This window comes from Gadus chalcogrammus, chromosome 21, assembly GCF_026213295.1.
Source record: "Gadus chalcogrammus isolate NIFS_2021 chromosome 21, NIFS_Gcha_1.0, whole genome shotgun sequence".
NCBI classification, from domain to species: Eukaryota; Metazoa; Chordata; class Actinopteri; order Gadiformes; family Gadidae; genus Gadus; species Gadus chalcogrammus.
Window position 1 is genome coordinate 17749857 of NC_079432.1, and position 24908 is coordinate 17774764.

At 44.5% G+C, this 24908-nt stretch overlaps 3 protein-coding genes across 4 annotated transcripts in view; 2 read left to right on the forward strand and 1 right to left on the reverse strand.

Annotated features, from left to right (window-relative positions):
• Positions 1–1006, forward strand: part of nr2e1 (nuclear receptor subfamily 2, group E, member 1) — a 6372-nt gene extending 5366 nt beyond the window's left edge. For both annotated transcript variants that reach the window (XM_056580916.1, XM_056580917.1), the window contains exon 9: positions 844–1006. In XM_056580916.1, coding sequence (XP_056436891.1) covers positions 844–1006 — 163 coding nt within the window. The remainder of the gene's footprint in view (positions 1–843) is intronic.
• An 888-nt stretch (positions 1007–1894) lies between these two features.
• snx3 (sorting nexin 3) lies at positions 1895–21899 on the reverse strand. The gene is made up of 4 exons (XM_056580918.1): positions 21638–21899; positions 7476–7571; positions 6751–6875; positions 1895–3141 (listed from the first exon to the last, which is right to left on the reverse strand). Exons 1-4 carry the CDS (start codon positions 21797–21799, stop codon positions 3036–3038), a joined length of 489 nt encoding a protein of 162 aa, XP_056436893.1. The 5' UTR covers positions 21800–21899; the 3' UTR covers positions 1895–3035.
• The window catches only part of afg1lb (AFG1 like ATPase b), a 29579-nt gene continuing 25423 nt past the window's right edge, over positions 20753–24908 (forward strand). The window contains exons 1-2 of the mRNA XM_056580915.1: positions 20753–22541; positions 22727–23040. Coding sequence (XP_056436890.1) covers positions 22424–22541; positions 22727–23040 — 432 coding nt within the window. The 5' untranslated portion in view covers positions 20753–22423. The remainder of the gene's footprint in view (positions 22542–22726; positions 23041–24908) is intronic.

Genomic DNA, 24908 nt, shown 5'->3' on the forward strand with positions numbered 1-24908 from the left:
TGGTCTGAGCATTTGCCCTAGAACGGGGCGTGGCCTCTAGAACGGGGCGTGGCCTCTAGAACGGGGTGTGGCCTCTAGAGCGGAGCAGGGCCTCTAGAACGGAGCAGGGCCCCTAGAACGGAGCAGGGCCCCTAGAACGGAGCAGGACTTCTAGAATGGGGCATGGGCTCTAGAATGGAATCTCTAGAAGGGAGAAGGGCTTCTAGAACGGAGCAGGGCCCCAAGAACAGGGCAGGGCCCCTAGGATGGAGCAGGGCCCCTAGAACAGGGCAGGGCCTCTAGAACGGAGCAGGGCCCCTAGAACAGGGCATGGCCTCTAGGACGGAGCATGGCCCCTAGAACGGAGCAGGGCCCCTAGGACGGAGCAGGGCCCCTAGAACAGGGCAGGGCCTCTAGAACAGAGCAGGGCCTCTAGAACGGAGCAGGGGCCCTAGAACAGGGCATGGCCTCTAGGACGGAGCAGGGCCCCTAGAATGGAGCAGGGCCCCTAGAACGGAGCAGGGCCTCTAGGACGGAGCAGGGCCCCTAGAACAGGGCAGGGCCTCTAGGACGGAGCAGGGCCCCTAGAACAGGGCATGGCCTCTAGGACGGAGCAGGGCCCTTAGGACGGAGCAGGGCCCCTAGGACGGAGCAGGGCCCCCAGGGCGGAGCAGGGCCCCTAGGGCGGAGCAGGGCCCCTAGGTTGGAGCAGGGCCCCTAGAACGCCTTTGGCTAATTCTATAGTATAAATAATTACAGCCTGGTCTTATATATATATATATATATATATATATATATATATACCCTTTTGGAACATGAAACATGTTGATAATATTAACATGTTAATCCCATGTTGTGACGCAGGTACCCCACTCAGCCCTGCCGCTTCGGGAAGCTGCTGCTGTTGCTGCCCGCGCTGCGCTCCGTCAGCTCCTCCACCATAGAGGAGGTGTTCTTCAAGAAGACCATTGGCAACGTGCCCATCACGAGGCTGCTCTCCGACATGTACAAGTCGAGCGATATATGATTTTCTTTTATCAGTTTCTTCTTCAACAATTGTCAAGCGGCAGAACAATATTGGGACATGACTGCGAGCCCGAGCAGGCGTCCGCAGGGATGGACGTTTGAGGAGCACAAATTATTTGATTGGTTGATGATGGAAAGACGATAAGAAGGTTAATATGGGTTTTCCCGAGGAGGAAAAGACTGTTAAACAGCCAGATTTGACCAAGTAGCCTGTTAAATGTTGCTCTTCTTGGGTGAAGGATAGCCTGTAACTTTCACCATACATTTGCCCTTCAGGAGAATAGGTCTTCACTACTGAGGAGAAACAAAGGCTAAATGTGGGCGTGGCCTAATGACTCTGGGACGAGCTTCTGCTGAAGAAAAAAAGAAAAAGATGGTTTGACAATGAAACTTTAAATCCTTTTCGAGTGTCTGTAAGACCAATGAGCTGGTTGACCAATGCCCTTTCAATCACATATTGCTGTGTCAAATCTGAATGGAGGAAAACCAAAAACGGAGGACGCATGCATCGCCGACCGTGCAGAGGGGACGAGGCGCTCTCCCTTTGACCCAGTGCTGAAACCAAACGCGCTGCGGACCGCCGCGCAGGCCCTCATGGACACGAGAAAACTTCTAGAACGAGTAGAAAAATACCTGCATCTTTACCTTAACTAAAAAATATAACATTGCATCGGAATTTATCAGTGTTTAGTGTTGCCACGAATTGTGTTGGTTATGTTCAATCCGAGGAGCCCTATTAAAATGTTTAGGTCGACTTTTTGAAGTTAGACACTAACACAGGTTATAGCCTTTATATATATATACATATATATATATATAAATAAATATACATATATATATGTTTATATGTTTGTATAAAAATCAGCACTTGGAAAATGTTGTGGTTTGTAATGTTTTAATTTTGTTGTAAAAACTATTTGCGAGTTGTAATGAAATACTAGAATAAAATGCATATATGTTAAGGGATTTTATACATTTTTATAATGGCCAAAAGTAATTTTAAAGCATTCAATCTTTTTTTTCTTAACCACAAAACTATTACACACAAACTGTTGTTGGCCATGATGAAAACGAGGATGTGTGGTTACTTATAAAGGATTATTTAAAGGTTGAATACAAAAGCTGCAAATGACAAATTCAGAAATTCAATACAACCAAAGGCCCAGAATTGTTTGGGTTCCGACATTTCCTGAAGACACATTACTAAGTAATCATTTATAAATGTTTGCTGTACCCCGTTTTTATCTTGCATTTAAAAAGGAGCAGCATTTGTCCAAACTCCATTTTCTACGGAAAATTCCTAATTTTTCATTGTGTTTTACCATTCTGGTGTCTGCTGCATGGATCATGAAGAAATGCCAACGATTGTGCTTGTGCATCAGTGGATTTGACCGGTTTATTTAAAAACTTTCGAAATAAAGAAAATGGCACAGCAGTATACAAATCTCAAAATGCATATAGCCCGTAGAAATACTGCAGGTCCCACTCCCACCCCCCTCCCCCCCAACCCCCAAGTATATTACTCTTCACTCGCTAGAAAACCACTACATGAAACAAGGAAGGTGCTGGTTTAGACACTAATAGTTCAGTAACTGAGCCACGCCTGGTAATGCGTGGCTGTGGTGCGCGACCCATCAAAATAGTGTGTGTGTACTTCTGTAATAAGAGATGATGACCTTTGTGTTGTCGCCATGGAAACGAAAATTAAAACAATGAAGGACGCACCGTACTGATAAATAGATTTCAGCGGGAGAAACAACAACAACAACATCAACAACTGTTTTCTCATTTTCACCTAGCAGGCATAATTTGTCAGACATCTTTTTTTACGAACGATTGGGGTTACAAAGTGGGACAGACGAGCACAAGGTTTGGGATGTCTAAGAGTCGAACAGGGAGGAGGTGACAGAGGAGGGGTGGGGGGGGGGGTTGAAATGTTTGTGGTCCAGGAGGTGTGGTCTGGGGCGAGAGCGTTTGGTTTGGGGTTGTCGTGCACGCCCGGGGCCACTTCCAGGCATGGCGTGGCTCTCCTAGGCGGGTCGGATCTTGGACGGGGTGTAGTTCTTGTCCACAGATTCATCCTGTAGAAACATGTGCAGGCAACGTTCGTTCTGGGCCAGGGGATGACCGGCCACTCTGAAACAGACACACACAAAACAAATAAACAACTGACAGCAGCGTTTCAATACAGACCCACTCGGAGTGCATCACACTAACACACCCACACTCAAATAGACACATGGCACGCACAAACACACACGGTGTACTGTAAATACAAGAAAGTTTTATATAAAAAATGACTCACTACGTTCATACTCGTTCATACAAACGTTGTTGTCATGCATTTCAAAAGAGGTTTGAACCACTTCCTCTCGGAGAACACTACATGCGTCATAAATGCTCCTGATCTCATCCTAGTTTTCAACATTGAAAATATTGATGTGCACTTCATTTACATCGATTTTGAGATGTCAATCCACTATAGATATTACGGAATGGAATTAAAAATGGCTCCTTGCTTGTATAAAAAACATTGACTGTAAGGCTAACAAACCTATTGGAGACATGGAAGCTAAATCAAATGGTTTAAGAGAAAAAAAAAGTTATAAAATAAACCAATTGTTATTTCTCCCATGCACGATATCATTATTTAATACTGATAGCACTGTACGATTCTTCTCTTGCAACATATTTCTTTATTAAAATACTGTCAGTAAGCATTTGATCCTCTTGGGACATAATTGCACCACCAAAAGCAAAAGGCAAGCAAGTGTTTACAATGTAAGTGGTCATGGACCCACTTTTTATAAACAAAAGGTAGTGAGGATGTTTAAGCATCCCAGGCAGGGGTGCAGTCACCATCGAGTGCTGCTGCTTCGGAGGACTGCATTAGATTCACACAGAAGGATTCTTGCAGACATGGATGCATGGACGCTGTGGATGTGGCCACAATGTCCTTTGCCCTCTTGGGTTTAATGATGTCGCGTTTGTGTGTTTATTTTTATTATGCCCGTTAACATGCTCTACATGTGAACACTACGTTAGTTAAGCCAAGGGCACGCACTTTTCAAAGCACCTTTTACCACCAGCTACCCCCCCCTCCCATTTAAGATTGCCGTTTAGAGGATGAAGAGAGGCCACCTGAGCCCCATTAGAAAATACTAATCTTACATTCTCAGAACAACACTCTGATAACAGTGACCCCAGGTGACGCACACAGAGATGAACTTTAATTGGAAATATTTCAGACATGAAAGAGGCCAACCATTGACAGGGCAAAAAAAACGGACCCCGCCCCCCGCACGCACGGACGCTAGGGATGAGTCGGTCGCGACCGATTCGTTCACATCGAACGAATCCCGAACGTGAATGACAAGAATTGGTTCCCCAAAACAAAAAGACCTGGTTCTTTAATCCTTTTTTTTTTAACATAAAACAAAAATATGGTCACGTAAATAAAATATACAAACGAACAGAGCTTCGTCTGCCCGCGACCTTATATCGATTGAGTCTACAACGTTCTCAAAGATTCAGCCAATGAGAGGTAGCAATGGTGTTGCCATGGCACCTGGGTAAACAAATGACAAGGTGGTACCGTCGAATTTGCGCGCTTTCTGTCTGACGTATCTTGGGTCATACCATTCGACGTGGGGCCACTCATATATCCCCCTACATTTCCGGAAATAGACTTGACCTCCATCTGTTTATTGGATAAACGCATTTCCCAATCCCAGGAGTCTTTGCTCCATTCTATGTCAATTCATGAACAAACAAAGATATTAAACTGCAGTTCGTATTTTTTATTTATGACCATGAAAGTTCTGTAATGCCTGAATAATGAAGAATTAAATGTAAAGTAAAAAAAATATAAAACCATGAATGTAATATAGAGAGTAAGCAAGTGGTATAAATATTGGTGGGACGTTTGGTTGTAATATATAGTATATCTTTTTTCACGCGGGGTAGAGCCTAGAAGTCGCTTAAATTATGCTCAGGGACGTCTAGCGGGGAGGGGGGCAGACACCTGTGAGATTCCCTGAAAAATTACGTAACGAACGAATCAAAAAGAACGAATCAAACGGACAAATCGTTATAGTGAACTGAATTGAAAGAACTAGTTTCCGGAAAATAATAATTTTGCCCATCCCTAACGGACGCACGCACGCGCGCGCGTACACGCACGCACGCACGCACGCGCACGCACACACACACACACACACACACCATCCCAAGACAAAAATTAATATATAGATGCAAAAAAGTATCATCTTTAAATAAAGCCACTCTGCACTGATCTGAACATAGCAGACAGTTTCCCCACTTCTACAAACTTGTTTTGGAGTAATAATTATATTTACCATTTCCTAAAGACCCCCCCCCCCCCCCATCACAATGCTCTCAATCACACATTAAACTAGGCTGGCAAGCCGACTCAGTCGCTATTAAGCCTCAACAATGCTATGATCAACAGGAGTGTTTTGCCTTTACAGAAACTAAGAGTGGATGGAGAAAAAAATAATGGTAATTACCAAACACATTCTCAGCATCTTTTAAATAATTAAACAGAACAAAAAAAACACTAAAATTGCAGAACTATGGATTATAATTTTCCTTCCACTGTCTTTGCACAGCCATTATGTGAGCAGGTAACACGGCCGCATTTGCACATGAAACAAAGATGATGGCCAAGTCTGCAATCAAAGCAAATAATTACCATCCCACTGTAACTTTTATTGTTTGGCAGCAGGAAACGGGAGGCGCTGGATCAAAAAATAAGCTGGGGTGCACACACCATCCCTTAAGAAATAACGCGCTGCAATTTGAGCCGCAATTATCATAAATTACACATACACACAATAAAACAAATGTGGGAAAGAAAAAAATACGTTGGGTGGTGGTTCGGAAGGAGGGGGTGGGGGATGGGGGGCACACTTGTGTCCCCTTAGGTGGTTCTCGTCTTCTACAAGGTAATTACGCAGGAGAATTAAGGAGGAGAGTGGGTGCAAGACTTGGCCTCGTTCCACAGGGTTCAGTTAGTTAACATCGCAAAAAGTAAAACAAAAAAACGGAAAGTTGAGCATCTAACCGACAGACAAAAGGCGTCGTCTTCAGGAGGTAAAATCTGGGGTGGTATTATAATTATAGGTATATAATGATCTCTTTTGGATCCTGTCCCATTTAACTTGCTTTAACTTACTTTACTTTTTCCGATGTTCAAGGGATAGACAAACTGGACAGAAGTATAAAGTCAAAGATCCAAGGAGGTGGAAGCCATAGATGCATATAAATTGACACGCATAAAAACATTTACAGACACAGGAAAGAGTAACAAATCCTTGAACGAAACGCCTGTTGAAAAAGATCACCAATCATCAACCATTAATCGTGTCTAGAGATTCTTTTATAAATTATTTTCATTCTATTTTACCTCCTTGGCCCAACAGAGGTGTCATCACAGTAATGATGGTTCTGATTTGATACCATGGAGTAGACCAGTATTCACTAGTGAAGGCCGGTTCCACACCACAGCAGTGTCTCACATCATTGAAAATGTTACTACCTACGTGAAAACAAGGTCTACCTTGGTGATAGTGTGTTCAAACTACAACGTTTACATTTATTTCCCATCTGATGTCCTTCTGCTTTTTTAATATATTTTATATATCAAAATTCATACTTATTTTTTTGGACCCTAAACCCGGGGGAAAGAGGCAAATTGACAGGGGTAGCAGAGGGAGACCTTACTTGTTGAGGAATTGCTCCAGACCCTGTCTCCTCTCCTCGATGAAAGAGTCATCAAATATCCCGTCGTCCCCCCGGAACGGCAGCTGTCGGGCCAGGGCCTTCCCCGGCAGCGGGGGCACCACCACCTGAGGCCAGGGGACGAACAAAACATCTTTAGAGGTGGAGCACCGTGGAAATACAGCTTTTCAACCAGCCCAAATTTATATATTTGATATATTTATACGAAACAACACATTACAATGAATTGTTAATGGGGGCATTGACCGCAGTGCCTCTTTCTTTAATATATACATTCAGCAGTTGGACCTTATGACAATCTGTCCACTCTTGGAGACTGCGTGGAGAGGTGGGCGATGTGTTTTCACTGATACGTAGAGGTCCTTTAAATATGGCTCATTGAAATGTGGGCCCATGTGTTGAGGACCTCACAATGATAGCCAAGGGCTAAAATAAAAAACACTTGACCATTTTCTAAAATCAGGTCCTCTATTCATGAAAACTCTGATGCATAATATTGATAATTGTATCCATGGACACCGCAGATGTGGATGATGTAGCTCAGCAAAGTAATATCATCCACAGCATTAGCATGGTAGGCTGCTACCCCCTCACTGAGTCCCAATAGCGAGGCTACTATACTGTTGGTACTGCTGGCTGTGGACCAGCGCGTCTGCATGCGGCGGGCGTGGCAGGGGCCTTGGGGCGCCTTGCCTTGGTGCGCTCACCTTGCTCTCCCTCTCCAGCTCTGCTCGGAGCCACTCGAAGTCACTATAACGTCGGCGCACGCGAGACTCCTTCAGCTTGAAGATGGGCAGGTTGGTCTAAGGATATGCATGCAAAGCCCCCCACACACACACACACACACACACACACACACACACACACACACACACACACACACACACACACACACACACACACACACACACACACACACACACACACACACACACACACACACGGTCAATAGAATATACTGGTACAACTTTTGATTTGTATATCAATAAAAAAATGTATGTAAAGCAAAATGTATGTAATCTTGCCCCAAGTCACATTATAGAAAAAATATATTCTGGACAAGCAAGAACCAAATCTGTAAATTGAAAGCGGTCTGCATTACAGACTTTCTCTGTGGTCCATTACGATTGCGCTAACTTCAGACTCAAGAGTTGTTTGTTCCATTTGCTGTGATTTCTTATTTTTTCCTCCGTCGCTCCAATGAAATATTCTTCAGAGAGAAAAGAGAGAATTCCATCCACTTCAGAAACCCATTTGCTTAGCGCTCCTTCTAGCCACCAATGTCACCCATCATTAAAACATAACCAAAAGAAGAATGGTGCTGTAGGCAGGCATCGGTGGGCATTTTGTGCTAGTTCGAGGCAGTGGAGCGAGGGAAATGTTTACTTTTGTAGTTGGTTTGGGCTTAGCCTTGTGTTACCAACTGACTTTCTGGGTAAAAGAGAAGAGCAGGGGGGGGACGGGGGGGGGACGACGACAACAAAGCGCCATACAGACAGAACCAAATTGAAAAGGAAAAAAATTGAAATAGGCCTCTGGTTGAAAAAAGTTCTGCAATTTGCTCACCAAGGTCTAATACACTTAAGACTTTTGTGTGCGTGTGTGTACATCCATGACCAAGGGCGGAACAGTGTGTGTGTGTGTGTGTGTGTGTGTGTGTGTGTGTGTGTGTGTGTGTGTGTGCCTCTTCACTGGTCCTGGCGGCAGCCAGCCATCCAGCACAACAATGTGCAGATGAGGAGACAGAGCGCATAAGAGAGACGGATAAAGAGAGCGGTGAGGTGGATGGGTGGGGGGGAGGGGGGTTATCGGCCGCCTACAATCACCGAAGGTCAGAATTCATGAGAGGAAGGACGGGACCAACGCAATTGAGCGCGTGGGCAATGGCATACATGCTTGCAGGGTTGGGGGGGTGCGATCGATCGCCACCGCCGCCCCCACCCCCTGTGTGGTTGACTGGGTGTGGTAAAATGTAAGGGGGAAAAGATTAAGTTAACCAATGGGCTGAGTAAATAGATAAAGGGGAGAACAAAACAAATAAACAGTGAAAGAGGGGGGGAGGGGGGCGGAGGGGCCGGGAGATCCATCTGGTCCGGGGCAGAGAACTCATTTGAGGTGGAGTACGGAGGAAGGAGGCAGAAGTGGTCGTCTCTGCCTTCCTCGGCCATCCTCTGCTCTTCATTTTCGATAATAAGTCAGGTTTTCCTTTTGCCCTTGAGACTCCTCGAAACACATATCTCCCCCCCCCCCCCCCATGGCGTCAACCCCTTGTGTACACTGAAGGCCTTGGTGGCTTTCAAGATCCCGGTGCCATTTTGACATTGAATTTTAAGTGCTAACAAGGCAAGATAAAAAAGAAAAAAGAAAATTGCCAATGGGTTTGGAAAAGGTGATCTTTACAGTTGGACCACTTGAAAATAATTTAACTGATATTAGGAACTCTTTTTACTGGGGTAAAAAGTGAAAAGAAAACCCTTTTTCTGCTCCTGGTATATTTGAAACCAGGTCGACCGTAATATCTCCGGGTAGACTCTAGCACCCCCCGGTAGACTCTAGCACCCCCGGGTCGACTCTAGCACCCCCGGGTCGACTCTAGCACCCCCGGGTCGACTCTAGCACCCCCGGGTCGACTCTAGCACCCCCGGGTCGACTCTAGCACCCCCGGGTCGACTCTAGCACCCCCGGGTCGACTCTAGCACCCCCGGGTAGACTCTAGAACCCCCGGGTAGACTCTAGAACCCCAGGGTAGACTCTAGAACCCCAGGGTAGACTCTAGAACCCCAGGGTAGACTCTAGAACCCCCGGGTAGGGCTGGGCGATATGTGCCAAAATGAATATCTCGATATTTTTTTTACTATATCTCGATACACGATATAAATCTCGATATATTTTGAATCTCCTCTACAGCACATCATAAATGCTCGATTCAACCATGTCTGGCATACGTCAGTAATAATTCTAGTATTCCTGAAATATAAGTTTAAACAATATACATATTGTTTAAACTCATTAGTGCTTTCTATTGGAACAATTTAGAACTTGCACATAAGAAAAGGAAAATCACAGCAAGTTAGATTTACCAACACAGCATTTATTCAAACCGTTAATTATTTATTAACTGTTTGCATAATAATTATTATATATACACTGCCAGACGACGGATCCAATGCAATTCTTTTTCAAAACCAAATCCTCAGTTTCCATCCTTTTTTCTCTCTTGCTGTTCTCACTCACCGGTCGGAGGTACACACACCTACAGCAGCGCGCCGTCCAGACTACGTCACACACGCGCGTCCATGAGAATCTCGCAGACTCGCAACGGGCGGGGGGAGTGAGTGTGTTTGTGCCATTGCATGTCTTTACCTTTTGTGGAAGAGGGAGAGACGTCGGAGGACCCAACGCAGTCTATTCATAATATTGCAATGACCACGGAAGAGGCAGTGAATGAAGTATTGATTAGACAGAGATTTATTAGATGGGCCTGCCTAATAAACCGTTGGATCACACAAGACCGGAAACCATAGCAGCGCCGGTAAACATACCCCGAGAAGCCCAATCCCTATGAGCTCCCCACACTACGGTCATCCGGAGGCGCACAGAGCTTTTGGCCGTGATATTATACAATTATATTATATTATATACTATTATATATAGAGGTCCGGGAGTCGCAAACGGCAACAATCACTTTCTCCTCCATGCTGCAGTTCACCCCGGACTGCACTGCACTGAGTTTGATGGTTGAACGCTGATTGGCTGTTTACGTTACACATGTCACTCAGTGGCCACGCTGTTGAACGCTGATTGGCTGTCATCACGAGAAATTGAAAATACATTTCAACTCGAGTGCATTTGTCGCGCCACAAATCCTCGTGAACGTGGAAAATGTGGCGCGACAAATCAAAACTTGTTGCCGGTTTTCTCTTGCGAAGAATTCGCCCGATACGCGTCTACTAGGGATGGGCAAAATGATTCTTTTCCGGGAACTAGTTCTTTCAGTTCAGTTCACTATAACGATTCGTTTATTTGATTCGGTCGTTTTGATTCGTTCGTTACGTCAGATTACATCTTAAAAAAAATAAAAAAACTTTTTTTCATAATTTTTTTTTTTTTTAATTGGTCATGGGTCCGGATAGGACCGTCAAGACCGCAGTCCGCCGTTTGGAGATACCTGCTATATAATAATTCGAACGTCCCACCAATATTTATACCACTTGCTTACTCTCTATATTTCATTCATGGTTTTACATTTATAATTTTATTTTACTTTACATTTAATTCTTCATTGTTCAGGCATTACAGAACTTGCATGGTCATAAATAAAAAATACGAACTGCAGTTTAATTTCTTTGTTTGTTCTTAAATTGACGTAGAATGGAGCAAAGACTCCTGGGATTGGGAAATGCGTTTATCCAAAAAACAGATGGAGGTCAAGTCTATTTTCGAAAAGATGTAGGGGGATATATGAGTGGCCCCACGTCGAATGGTATGACCCAAGATACGTCAGACAGAGAAAGCGCGCATATTCGACGGTACCGCCTTGTCATTGGTTTACCCAGGTGCCATTCCAACACCATTGCTACCTCTCATTGGCTGAATCTTTGAGGAAGTTGTAGACTCAATCAATATGAGTCGCGGGGAGACGGAGCTCTGTTCGTTTGTATATTTTATTTACGTGACCATATGTTTGGTTTATGTTAAATAAAAAGAATCAAAGAACCAGTTCTTCTTGTTTTGGGGAACCAGTTCTTGTCGTTCACGTTCGGGATTCGTTCGTTGTAACGAATCAGTCGCGACCGACACATCCCTAGCGTCTACGTTCACTTTATATGGGATTTTGTCGCCCCGTCTCGTTTTGTGTGAACGCACAACGAGTATGCTGGCGGCGGCAAAAAGAAACAGATTACGTGCCAATTTGTATTAGATGTTCGCGACAGGGGCATTTTATACATCCCCTGGAGAACATCTCGCGATACATCGCATATATTCGATATATCGCCTAGCCCTACCCCCGGGTAGACTCTAATAATAATAATAATAAATTGTATTTATAATGCACTTTATATTCAAGAATCTCAAAGTGCTTCAGAGAAAAAAATACCAAAAAAACTATTTAGAAAGTTTAGCTAAATGCTCTTTTAAAGAGATGGGTTTTGAGGTTCCGTTTAAAAAGAGCTGTAGTCTGTGGAGCCCTCAGGTGGTCAGGGAGGGCGTTCCATAGTCTAGGGGCAGCAGCAGAAAAGGCCCGATCACCCATGGTGCACAGCTTTGTATGTCGGGTTTGGAGGGTGTGAGTGGATCCTGAACGGAGTGTACGTGAGTTTGTCGGGGGGGTGAGGAGTTCCTGAAGGTAGAGGGGGGCAAGTCCGTGAAGGCACTGGTGGGTGAGGAGGGAGACCTTGTACTCAATTCTGAGTGAGACAGGGAGCCAGTGCAGTGATTTCAGGATGGGGGTGATGTGGTCATGCTTGCGCACCCTCATCAGGACCCTGGCAGCACTGTTTTGAATGTATTGGAGCCTCTGGATGCTCTTGCCAGGGATCCCAATGAGGAGTGCATTGCAGTAGTCCAACCTGGAGGAGACAAAGGCATGGACGAGCTTCTCTGCATCAGCCAGGGTGAGTGATTGGCGGAGTTTGGCGATGTTCCTGAGGTGGTATAAAGCTGTCTTACAGAGGTGTTTGATGTGGGTGTCAAAATTAAGTTGTGGGTCCATTTTAACACCGAGGTTGGTGACGGATGTGGAAAGGGGGATGTGGAAAGGGGGACTCTAGAACCCCCGGGTAGACTCTAGAACCCCCGGGTAGACTCTAGAACCCCCGGGTAGACTCTAGAACCCCCGGGTAGACTCTAACACCCCTGGGTAGACTCTAGTACCACCTGTAGTACCCCCAGACAGACTGTAGTACCACCAGACAGACTGTGGAAGTTCAAATTGGCTTCTTCTGAACCACAACCTGCCCCCTTGCGTTGTTGTTTGACATCATTGACTGAACCTCATCATAAATAAGTATGAATGCCTTGATTCAAGGTCCCCCATTGGCCAGAACCAGAATACGCACTTCACCGTGTCCATTTTTGTTGCCCTAATATGTCCAAATATATAATGTGTTATCACGCAAAATTTGGTTGCGTTACCGCAACTTTTTTATAGTTTTTTTACTTTTTTATTTGCTGTAATGGCTTTCCATATGCTGAAGCCGCAATGTTGTTGTTAATATAGAGAGTTGGTCAACGACAGTAACCAAAAGCAACTGACTTGAATGCAGCAATTGCGTAGTGATACTGAAGTATCACACTTAAAAATCACACTTGAATTACGATTACGAATTACGATACTGAATTACGATTTAGAAATGCATATTTAAATATGCATGGATTAAAAGGTATTGACGTTTTTTTTCTTTTTTTCCGGGGGCCTGTGTTTCTAAGGGCCTATCAGAGCCATCGCTGTGACTACCCAATTGTAGCCACTTCATCTATCAACCCCATGCTCTCTCTCGGCCTCTCACACACGCTCTCTCCCACGCTCTCTCTTCATTTAATTCACCACTCTTGTTTCAAGGTCTCTCCAGGTGAAACTGTCAGCCTTGCCCCCCTTCTACAACAACCCCCCCCCATGCCGGAGCACAAGTGGATTAGCTTAGCTTTACCGCCCCATTGCTCTGGTCTTAACTCCTGGGCAGCCCCCCCCCACAACAACAGATCATAGTTACAGGTAATCTGCCACCGCTGCGACATTAATCCCATCGCGTGTGTGCAAGAAAACACCACATAATTTGTCGTACACACACACACACACAGGAGAAATATTTCTAGATTTGACAGGTTGCAGGCACACTGGCAGTAGGGTAATGGGTCCACATTGTGAAGCCTTCGCGTTAAGCACACAAAGTCTGTTCCCGGGCCGCTCATCTGCAGACAAAAGGAGCCTGCAGTAGCAGAAGAATAGAGAATAAAGTCACCTGCCCTTCCGATCCGTTCTCTATATCCAACCCTGTGATTAAGAGATTGGCATTACAGCACCAGGAGGAGAACCGAAAGGACAAAATTGAAAAGTGAGAGCTCGCCTCCCCCCTCTCTTTCTCCTTCCTCCCTCTCACACCCACCCACCCAGCCACACACACACTGTTGAGAGAGGAGAGCGGTGCGTGGGAGCTTTACAAGTCAAAGATCAGGTTTCGGCTGGCTCTGTTTTCCCTAATAGGGCTGTTCAGAGGTTAAGGGATGAGGTGTGTCGGGTTTCTGGGCTATAGGCTGATAATTGACTGCCGGCAGGCCACGCAAGCCATCCTGGGCCCTGATTCATTACTGCTCTACAGGTACACTCTGAACCCCAACACAAATACACCATCCCCGCCAAGGATGCTTTCAGGGGAGGAAAGGTGAGCAAAAGTCAATGAAGAGCAAGCGGGACATGGTGGGAAACTTAGCTGGGAAAGGTAAGAAAACTCAAGGAATGGGCAGACACAAGAGGGACGGATTAAAATAAACAAAGAAGACTCCAGAATAAAACAAGACAAATTCAATTTGAGGAGCAAACTCAATGTGAACGTAGCCATTTTACATTAGTGGTGGCGTCTGCACACGTTGGAGTCAGACCCTGGTAAAGATAAAAGGGAGAGCATGATTGAGTCGGAGGCAGAGCCTGGTTAAGTTAAAGGGAATGCCTGGTTGAGTTGGAGGCAGAGCCGGGTTGAGGTGGAGGCAGAGCCGGGTTGAGGTGGAGGCAGAGAGGCGAAGAGAATCTGGTAAAAGAACAGTGCCTAAGACAAATTAGGAATGCACCAACTGATTGTGGATTTCTTAGCACCTAGTCAAGTCAAAATTACTTGCAGCAAAGATTGATAGATGAGCAGAACACTGGCTTATTAGAGTACTAATCATAACAGCAACATTACGGCAAGGAGAGTAGGAGAGGGGCATTAATATAAATGTTTTATGAGATTGCTGAACCATATATAAAACTTGAAGAGAAAGGAAGCAATTGCGATTCGGGTCAGCATTACCACAACATTAATATGAACTAATATGAGGACACATTCAATTGTTTGCATTTGAAATTTGGACAAAGAAAGAATACAGAATGCCCTGCAAGAAGAAACATGTTCTATTGATTTGTTGAAGGGCGGTAGCGTTTTACAATAATAATCCTGCCATGCCTTTCAATGAATAATGGCGTTTTTGAAAGCAAAATATATGTCAAAGTAAACCCAAAAGAAGAAAACGAATGCATCAGCTGACCTTAGACGTAGGTTTGCCACTATGTTGGTGATCACTCAATCACCCACAGACCCCCCTGCTCTCCCCTACCCTGGAAGAGCATGCAACGCATGGTGTGCAGGAGATAATACCATGAGGCTCATTAAAAATGGAATGAAAAGAGTCCAAAGCCTTCTAAAGTACGAGGGGTGTGTGTGCGTGTGTGTGTGCGTGCGCGTGTGTGAGTGGTTCAAGGCCAGCAATGCATTAGCTTTTAGCAGGATGATCAAGTTTGAGAGTGTGCATCCTTAACCTTTCCGTGGCCCCTTCTTATCCCTTCCACATTACCCCTTTTCAGAGAAGAAAAAAAAAGACGACCAGAAAAAGGTATTACAAAAGAAAAATGGCAACACAATAGCACCTCATTGCATCATATACCAAAAGGGAAAGAAACGAGGAACAAAAGATGCAAGGGCTTGTGGGCGCACGGGCGCGCGCTCCGCCCCCCCCCTCCCCCTCTCTCTCCCCCTCTCCCCCTCTCTCCCTCTCTCCCTCTCTCTCCCTCTCTCCCTCTCTCCCCCGGCCCGTCAACCTCTCCCCCTCTCTCTCTCTCTTTCCTTCCTCCCTCCCTCCCTCCCTCCCGCGGCTCGGCTTGCTGGCAAAAAGCTGCTTTGTTGCCATAGTATCAACTCCCACTTTTGATACTGTCATTTCAAGTACGATATGGTAGCCTTGATACAATATGCTCCCCTATTTCCATTAAAATAGTTGTCGGAGAGGATGCTGTAGACTTTGGATTACACTTGACTGTGCCTGACAAGCACCCCCTACCCACAACCCCAACCATTTTATTAATGACCAAAAGGGTTTTAGCCCCCCTCCCCACACCATCTCCACACACACACACACACACACACACACACACACACACACACACACACACACACACACACACACACACACACACACACACACACACACACACACACACACACACACACACACACACACACACACACACACACACACACACACACACGAAGGAGAAGCTATAGTATGGTAGAAAGGAGGGGTGCAAGAGTGAGAGAGCGGGCGAGCGAGAAAAAGAAAGAGAAAAAGGGAGAGAAAGAGAGGCATAAGAGGCCTTTTATGCTCCCCTATCTGTCCATGAACAAAGTACGATCCCAAAGTTCACTCTCCTGAGAGTGCTCTCTGGAAACCAGGGATGGGAACCGACTCAGGGAAGAAGGACAAACAGTATGTCTCATAAGGCCCCCCCCCTTTACCCCTCCAAATGTTTGTCAATTTCCAAGCAAATACAGGATGCTGGACAGGGGGATACAGGGAGTAGAGGGGATGGGGGGGTCGGGGTCTACCTAGAGTGCTATAGAACTATTACGAATGACATTCAAGTAACTCTCTATTTCAAACAAGACAAACAACTGAAGAAAATAAGCATACTATATGTATGCAATTTTGTAGAAAACTGCCGACATACTGATGCAGGGCAGAATTGACAATATTCTCCTAAGGTCTTTTTTCGATAAAAAAAATACAAATAAAAATTAGGAAAACAATGACTCCACCCCACCATTTCGTTTAGATTGAAATGAAGCTAGTTTGTTCCAGCCATACCAACATGTCAGCCATGCTTTTCAGAAACCAAGGTTATTTGATTTCAAACATCTAATGTTGTTGTGCTGCTGAGAAGTCACCGTGAAATCTGTCCCACAGCCAGGGGAACCGGTTGGCATCTGTGCAATTTGCCATGGGACACTGCAAACAGCTAAGAGAGATACGCCGATCCTCAATAGACTACGCCTCAGCCCTATATAACTACTTCAACTGCAGGCTTAAATAATTCTTATTCCCGAAACATCTAGTTCAACCCAACTAAGAGAGGTTATGGATTAGAGCATCAAATCTGAAGATTTTCTTTTCTTCCTGTTGCTCTGGTGCAATGTGGCCCAGAAAAGAAAAAAAGCGATGCACCTTGCCTATATAGTCATCACAAAGACTAAAAGGTGACCGTTTCTGAGTGACTGCACACAGTTGGGAGGGCCAGGGGATAAGCAGGCGAAAGAGCGTGGCTTTCTGCCCTCCCAGGGGTGGGTGGGTGGCTGGGGAGGGAGGGCACTCCGATGGAGAGCAATAGCCCTGGCACCCCCCACACACCCCCCAGCCTGATTCATTCTTCTCCCTCCTCAATGAGGGGATTAGGAAGGCTCTCTCAGTGAGGCCATAAGGACTCTCTCAATTTGGTGATGAATCGCCGGGCTAGCGGTGAGAACATTGGAGAAGAGCTAAAGGAGAGACTGTACTGCGGCATAATTAAAAAGAAAAAAAGGGAAAGAAAAATCCAACCTACCCATTCCAAATATTAAAAGCCGGGTAGAACCAAAACAGGCAAATACCACGACCGAGTGAGGTATCTGAGGCTGGAGCTATTTGGTGCCCCCCCCCCCATACACACATCTCACCCAGCCTCCCACAAACTAAGCATGCTCCAAGGTGGGAGTCAGAACACTTCCATCAGATTGTAGAAGAAAGGAGTAGGAGGAGGAGGAGAGGGAGGAGGAGGACGAGGGGAGGAGGAGGAGAGGGAGCATCGATGCAGAGTTGACACCGCGTTTTGTTGAGAAGTGAGGGATGCTCCTCGTCTTCTGTACTCTTATGCAAAGCAGGGTCACCGGGGGCTACGAGCCGCACAATAATGCTGATTACACGCATATGCTAATTATTACACGCTAATCAAGTACAGTAGCCTTATCTCCCGATAATGCCCAGAGACAGCTCCCCCTTCCTTTCTGTATCTCCCTCTTACCACTTTTCATTAAAAGGTTAAGGGAACTTGAATACATTATGGGTGCCATGGCCAAGTGAACTGAAAAATGCTTCAGGGGGCAAAGGGGTGCGGGTCGACATGAAGCTACGACTAAATGAGCCATAGTGAGGTGACCGACATGTGGCCATTAGCGCTCTTCCTGTAAACCAAACATGAAGAAATTGTATAGGCCTGCTATACAATATCATGCAGTGACATCTGTATCCCAGGTAAAGAAAGGTGATCGATTTGGTACCCTACAACAGCCAGACCAAACAAACTACAACCTACATTTCAAGCCTCGAAACGTTTGCCCGCTTGCCCCGGGGCAGGTGAACTCTGTGTGGGGCAACTTAAATGTGACATGTAGTTGCCCGTTCGGGCAAGTGATTATTTATTTTTTATTCCTACAAATAAACGTCCTCCTTTATCGCGGGAGAGGAGATTTCTACAGCGCTTTGCATCGGTTTTTGGTAAAACAGGAGAATAAGAATCATAACAATAATTTGGGTTCAGTCGTTTCCGTATAGCCAACTGCCACATACGGAATAGAAGAAAAAGAATAGGCACCTTCGTTTTGTTACTTCAGCCTCCGAAAAATGCTATACTCTGCCAGGTATAGGGAGAAGAATGAATCAGGCTGGGGGGTGTGTGGGGGGTGCCAGGGCTATTGCTGGCCAGGTATATGTGCCAGGTATATGTTACACAAATAAATAAATAAAGACACATGAAAATGAGACGCCGCCAGGATATGAAAAAAAAAGGCAAAAGTAAGTTTCCTTGGGTCCGTCATGACAGCATATAAAAGTTAGCAATTTCACTCCATTACGGGTATAGTATGTTGAGGACGGTTTCAAAAATCACAACGACATTTTGTTGCTATCAATATCTTTCCGTGGACAGCACTTAAACCTACGTTCCAGCTGCTATATCTGCTTCAGGGACCATCTACAACTCACACCCCACAGACTTCACGTGGAATTGTTTCTGGAAAGAAATCGCCACAAATCAATAAAAATAAATTTTGCCATTCTGATTGCTGTAGAAGTTGCAAATGGTGGGCTTTTACTACAGGTTATTTGCTCATAATTATGCATTATAGCGAATCGGGATTCAATTAATAGGTTGAAATATTCACCAAAAAAATAAACATAAATGTTGTCATTTTGATTGCTGTAGTAGGCCCTATATGAATCTGTATTTCCCAGACCAATGTGTGGCGAAGCGCCACAGAATCAACACCGAGCGCCACAAATTGGTTACGCTTTTTTCTTTTATTTTGCGATTTTTAAATATAAATATCGTTCCGTTCATTCATCTCCTCATAGCACTCATTCTCCCTGACATTCTCGTTCTTACGCACACACACAGACAAGCGCGCATTCATTCCAGTGTTGGGCGGATACACATTTCAACGCGCCTATCAAAGGAAAACCGGAAGCAGTGGGATATTTGTCACAGAGAAGACGGTCGGCGTCCGTTTTACCAAAGTTTTAGTACTGTGCTCAAAAACACCTGCCCACAATTATTGTTAACTCAGAAAAGATAATGTAAGCCCTTATAAACTCAACGTTATTGATTTTGAACGTCCCGTACCCTAGGTCAGCATAGATAATGTTGGTAACGCAGCAAACGATGCGTTTAAGAAATGCGGTTATAGTTGAGATAGGCTACGGTGCAAGACTGGGTACCCCCAGTCCGTTCTGCCGGCGATTTGAATTCGCTCTGCAGCAGAGTCTGGAGAGCACTACATTTCTTTCTGTTTCCGATACGCTTTTACTAGAGCCAATCACCAAGCTTTTTTCCCCCTGGGGCGCCATTGGCTGGTTTAACACAATGACGACAGGGAAGCGATTGTTGCGATTGAAGCGATCGTTGGTCTGATTGGTTGAGGACTATTATAATTAATATTATGCCATTTATATTGTCTCATATTATACAATTGACTTTCCTTTACACAAAAGTTAAATGCAGGATTCCTCGTCTACCCACCCCCCCCTGTCTGTGGGAAAGACTGTGAATACTATATTAATTTTGAGGTCCTGGTGTTTCATCTGTTGGGCTAGCTGGTTTGACAGCTTCGCAGCCATATTCTTTATGTTTTGTATTTGAATAAATTATTATAATTCAACAAATACTTCTTGGTTTTTTACATTTTCTTAATATGCCTACCTTTTCCATTTTGGGCAAGTATGTTTTGCTATTGGCTGAGTAAAACATAACATAACTTGCCTTCGGGCAAGTGGCTTAAAAAGCTTAATGCCCAAGGCCTTAGTAATGAAGTATCTTCTTGATAAACCATTTGTAATCTGGTTAAAGAGGGCTGTTGCAATTGACTAAACTATACTCTGTTTGGAGATGAAAGCATTGATTAGGTTGAGATTGGTAAACATAATGAAATGGGCTACATTTTGGATTACCCATTTCACAACATTTATTTGCCTGTAAAAAAAGACAGTTTTTATGTTCAATTGTAAATTGAAAGGAAAAAGACCTTTCACGGTTAAAGTCCAGCCTTTTCATTATGTTTCATGACATTTAGAATAGCCCAGACTCTGAAGCTCTCGTTTCCTCCGCATTTGAAAATGGAGCAATTTGTGGGTTTTATTTCCAAACAAAAGACTAATGATTGAATGGGTGAAGGAATGAAGAAGGAATCACTTGGCCCTGAGTTGTTAAACTTCCAACAGACAGCGTTACACATGTGAAAAGATTTGAATTACCAAGAGATAAAGATGTTCAGTTACACAATTTGATAATGCGTTTGACTGCGTTCTATACATCAATCAGGAGCAACTGGTTTTAAAGTGTTTCACTGGATCCTGTGCTAATGTGCCAAGGTTGCAGAAGGAGAGCCTGTATTTTAAGGAAGGGGTGGTACGACGGGGACCGGGAAGGAGGGAGGGAGGGAGGGAGGGGGTGGAGGGAGGGGGTGGGGGGGGGGGGGTCTGCATCCTGTCTACAGTTCCTGAGAAGTTGATGACTGTGGTTTGGTCCTCTTTTGCTGACTTCTGCCTTTTGAGAGTACTTTTTCATTTTTTTATTCCGTTGGATTTCTCAGTTCATATGGATAATCAAGTCTGGAATATGACATTTAAACAAGGCTCAACAAACAAATCAAACAAAAAACTGGCTATCATTAGGTCGACAGTATTCACACCATTGTCAAGTAAAAAAAGGCTGAGGAGGTTAACAAACAAGGTGCGTCACCTGGGTGTGGCAAGTACTTATCGCTCTTAAGAGCGAAAGAAGAGATTGACTTCTTGAAGTCATTATTGTTATTATTATTTGGCCAACAACAACAGTATCTAGTGGATCATTTGAAGAAGTCCAAACTGAACACCGAGGGGATTAAGGTGGCATTAATTTTGTTTTTTTAGGTCTAAGATTTCAAGAAAAAACAGCTCTACTCTAAGTGTAAACAACCTGCCCCAGCAGAGGTGCATGCTGCTTGGCGGTTGACAGAAGTCTCTACTACCGTAGTCTCAGACAGCATGTTCTAAAGTGGTGATTTCCAAATGACAAAGAGCTAATGAGACTCTGAGAGATGTAGATACCACATTCATCGCCAACGTAATGACAGCTAAACAAGGTTAATGTTAGTGATGTCTGTGGCTACGTAGCCAATAGATTAGCATTAGCTCCATGACATCCTGCATCGTTCCTGTATGTTTATATGGTCGGTATTATTATAAACAGCTGATCGCGACACATATTACAACAGCGATGTTGTGGATATCGCTTTGACGAGACTGTCAGTATTTTTTAAGCCATTTCTGTCACCTTAAAATAAACAATCGGAGGAAAAACGTTAGCATGCTAAAATGTAGCTGTCAAGTTGCTCACCTTCAGCCTGATCTCATAGGTGGTGAACCTGCCCCTGCCCACCCCCATCGTCTCAGGGTTGCTCACGTCAATCTCTAGAAAGTTACTCGGAGGTCCATACGCGTCGTTGAGGTTCTGAGGCTTGGTGAATAGCCTTCGTGTGTCAGCTATGGTGTCAGCCATTTCTCCCCCTCAGCGTTCAGCAGGACGGCCACTGACACTCCAGCGCGCGGCGGCAGCACTTCCGGTCAGCTGACACTCCGCTGACGCCGCGTGACTCCTCAATGGTTGATTTCACCGCTTTTCGTTATGTTCGCTCGAGCCTCGTTTCTGCCAGACACAGCCTCAGAGTCAGCAGGGCGTTCATGCCGAATACTAAATACCGTTAAATGCTCCCATGTCCAAACGATGTGGCATGTCATTATTTGTATTTTACAATTCATAGTAGTCTTTAAAGATAATACCTATTGCTGTTAAATATTATAATATACTATATTTAACTTGATATAGCCTTGGCATGGCGTCCATGGCAAATACTAAGACCGCATTTTACAATTAATAAATAGCCTATCTTTAAAGATAATACACGTTGCTGTGTTGCGTTTACGGTGCCTATATTGCATATTTTTGCTAAGCGGACTAAAACTGGCAAATTACACTTTGTATGTCGCATGATGGGCATCATAGACTATATTAGTTTTGATTGTGTTACAATTAAAGCGCATATAAAACTTTTAATGAATACATTAAGAGTGTAACAACCTTTCTGTATATAATCAATATATTGATAAAGTTGGAACAGCTTGAATGAAGATGGCGCACTACAGTTCTCTTTTAGCGTGTTCGTATAGAACTACTATAAATGTACTCAGACACTCGGTTTTTGATCGAATTATTAACTATCATTGCATTAAGACTATTCAAGGTCATTATTCTTTTAATTCATTTGACATAATTCACGAGGCATTGTATGCTTGTTGTGTTCATGTGTCCTTGATAATAATCTTCATACGCCTTTTTCGGACGTAACGTTATCAATGTCAGATATTGTATGGATTCATATGGCAGTTGATCCTTAATTAATAAGTATACCGTTATATTATGTTTTAGGTTGCATCCTTGATACCGGAGGCACTTCATTACAATCATCCTACTCCACCAGATCTACAACTCCGGATAAACATGGCTTAAGTAAAACTGTTGCACAATATGACGACCTGACTCAACGTGGTACCCTGAGGGAGGATGGTCATCAAAGAGATGTTCTCCAACATCTGGCTCAACTGCAAGAAACCATCAAGAGCTACAGCAATGAAATATACTTGGATGTACCAACACCAAATGAAAAAAAATCCACTCAATGTGAAGAAAAAGATCATGCCACCCCTGGAAAAATGAATGAAGATCCTATTTCCCTCAAAACGGTAAATGTATTGCATTTGAGAATACACTCGATTTAATAAACTTTTTAGCTCGGGCATGATCCATTTATTTGAGATTTACATTTTTAAAACTTTTAAAAGAACAGTTAATGCTTGTTGAATGCATGTCTTTCCTTGCAACAAGTTTCTACCGAGCCATTTGTTTCCCTTGCACTTCATGGAACTGTGTGGTTGGTCTGTGAATTGACTGCGAGGAGAACCTGTAATGAATAGGTTAAATTCAACAAATGTTCTTGTACTACAAATATGGTGGTGGTCACATAACACGATGTTCTCTCTCAAAGAAAAATGGGAAGGGTCCTATATCAAGTGGCATGGTTTTTATTTGTGTTAAACATATTGCATCGATAGTTGCTGTTGTTGTTAGTTATACGTGTTTACACCTTTACAGAGGGGTTCTATAAAGGTTATTATTTTATGTTTGTGTCTGGTGCATGGATTTGCCTACATTGTTTTTCTACAGTGTGGCATCTGGACTGTGGATTCACCATAAAGCCCCAATGACACCCAAAATAGTGCGCACCTCCACGTGTGATGATCCAGCGAACTGTAGCCCAGTTGCATGGCTGATGCGCCCTCTCTGGGGCTCAGGTCAAAGGGAGCGTAGGGGTCTGGGAAGTGTGTTGTTGCCGTTTGTATTTTGGAACAGTAAAGGGGGGGAGGGGGGGCTGTTGTTGTTTTTAGGTCAAGGGGAGTTGACTGTCTAGTATTCGCGGTTGGTGGGAGTTTTCTGTTGGTTGGCTGGCACAGACACACTCACAGAGCCAGGCAGTGGTTTTTTTTGGAAGGCCCCCGGGTGGACCTCCCGCTGGGCTGGTCCCCGGCTCCCACCCTCTCCCTCTCTTCCTCGCTAACTCTCGCGTTGCCGTGCAGTAATGAGGGGATCCCTATTGTCCCCGGGCATTCTTGTGCTTTTTCTGCTTTTGATTCCGAACTCTGACAAATACTTTGGTGTTGGGCTGTCATCTCTACCACCATCACCGCCCACCTCCCTCGCAAAACTCCCCCCATTACTCCCTCCCACCTCGTTCCTTAGCCTGGTTCACATTCACACACACACACACACACACGCGCACACGCATACGCATGGGCCAACTGGTGTTATGCAGTTCTTCTATGTTGAATCGGGTCAGACTGCTGTCCTCTTGGTGCCTGTTATCTCTATGAAAGTGCCGCCATTGTCCTCTGCTAACTGACCAAGTCTGTATGGGAGGGTACACTTGACTTAATATTGACCCAATGCGGCCCGGTTTTGCAGATGGCCGACCAGACAATGGTCCATTGTTAAAAAATTAAAAGCCTTCATGTCGGATCTGCATTGTTTACTTTCACTTTTTGTATATTATTGCGATGGCTTCTCACTGTTTGTTGTTCGCCGGTGAGGCCCAACGTCTGTAATAAACCACCAAAACCGCGACTCTGTCTAGTCATGATGGGAAAATGTTGACAATACACCAGGTTGCTGGAGTTGTCCCAGCCATGTCCTTGCGGCCTGGCATTGAACCCAATGGTCAAGTCATTCTAACCTTAACCCCCATCACCTCGGTAATGGACTGGGGAAGAGAGAGAGATTGAGGGAAGGGGTAAGGGAGAGTGAAAAAAGGGACACCATTGTTTCTCTGTTACTTTTAGAATTATTCGTCCTTCTCAGATCCTAAGATATACCGTTGCATTTCAGGCAGTGTCTTCACTTTTGAGCTGCAGCATGGCCATTTAGTGTGTGTGTGTGTGTGTGTGTGTGTGTGTGTGTGTGTGTGTGTGTGTGTGTGTGTGTGTGTGTGTGTGTGTGTGTGTGTGTGTGTGTGTGTGTGTGTGTGTGTGTGTGTGTGTGTGTGTGTGCTGTCTTAAAG

Excerpts from the sequence above, each read along its gene's own strand:
- snx3 (XM_056580918.1), bottom strand. The coding sequence starts at position 21,799 with ATGGCTGACACCATAGCTGACACACGAAGGCTATTCACCAAGCCTCAG. Across the intron at positions 6,876-7,475 it reads AGCTGGAGAGGGAGAGCAAG|GTGGTGGTGCCCCCGCTGCC; the intron begins GTGAGCGCACCA and ends CCCTGGCCTCAG. Across the intron at positions 3,142-6,750 it reads CTGGAGCAATTCCTCAACAA|AGTGGCCGGTCATCCCCTGG; the intron begins GTAAGGTCTCCC and ends TGTCTGTTTCAG.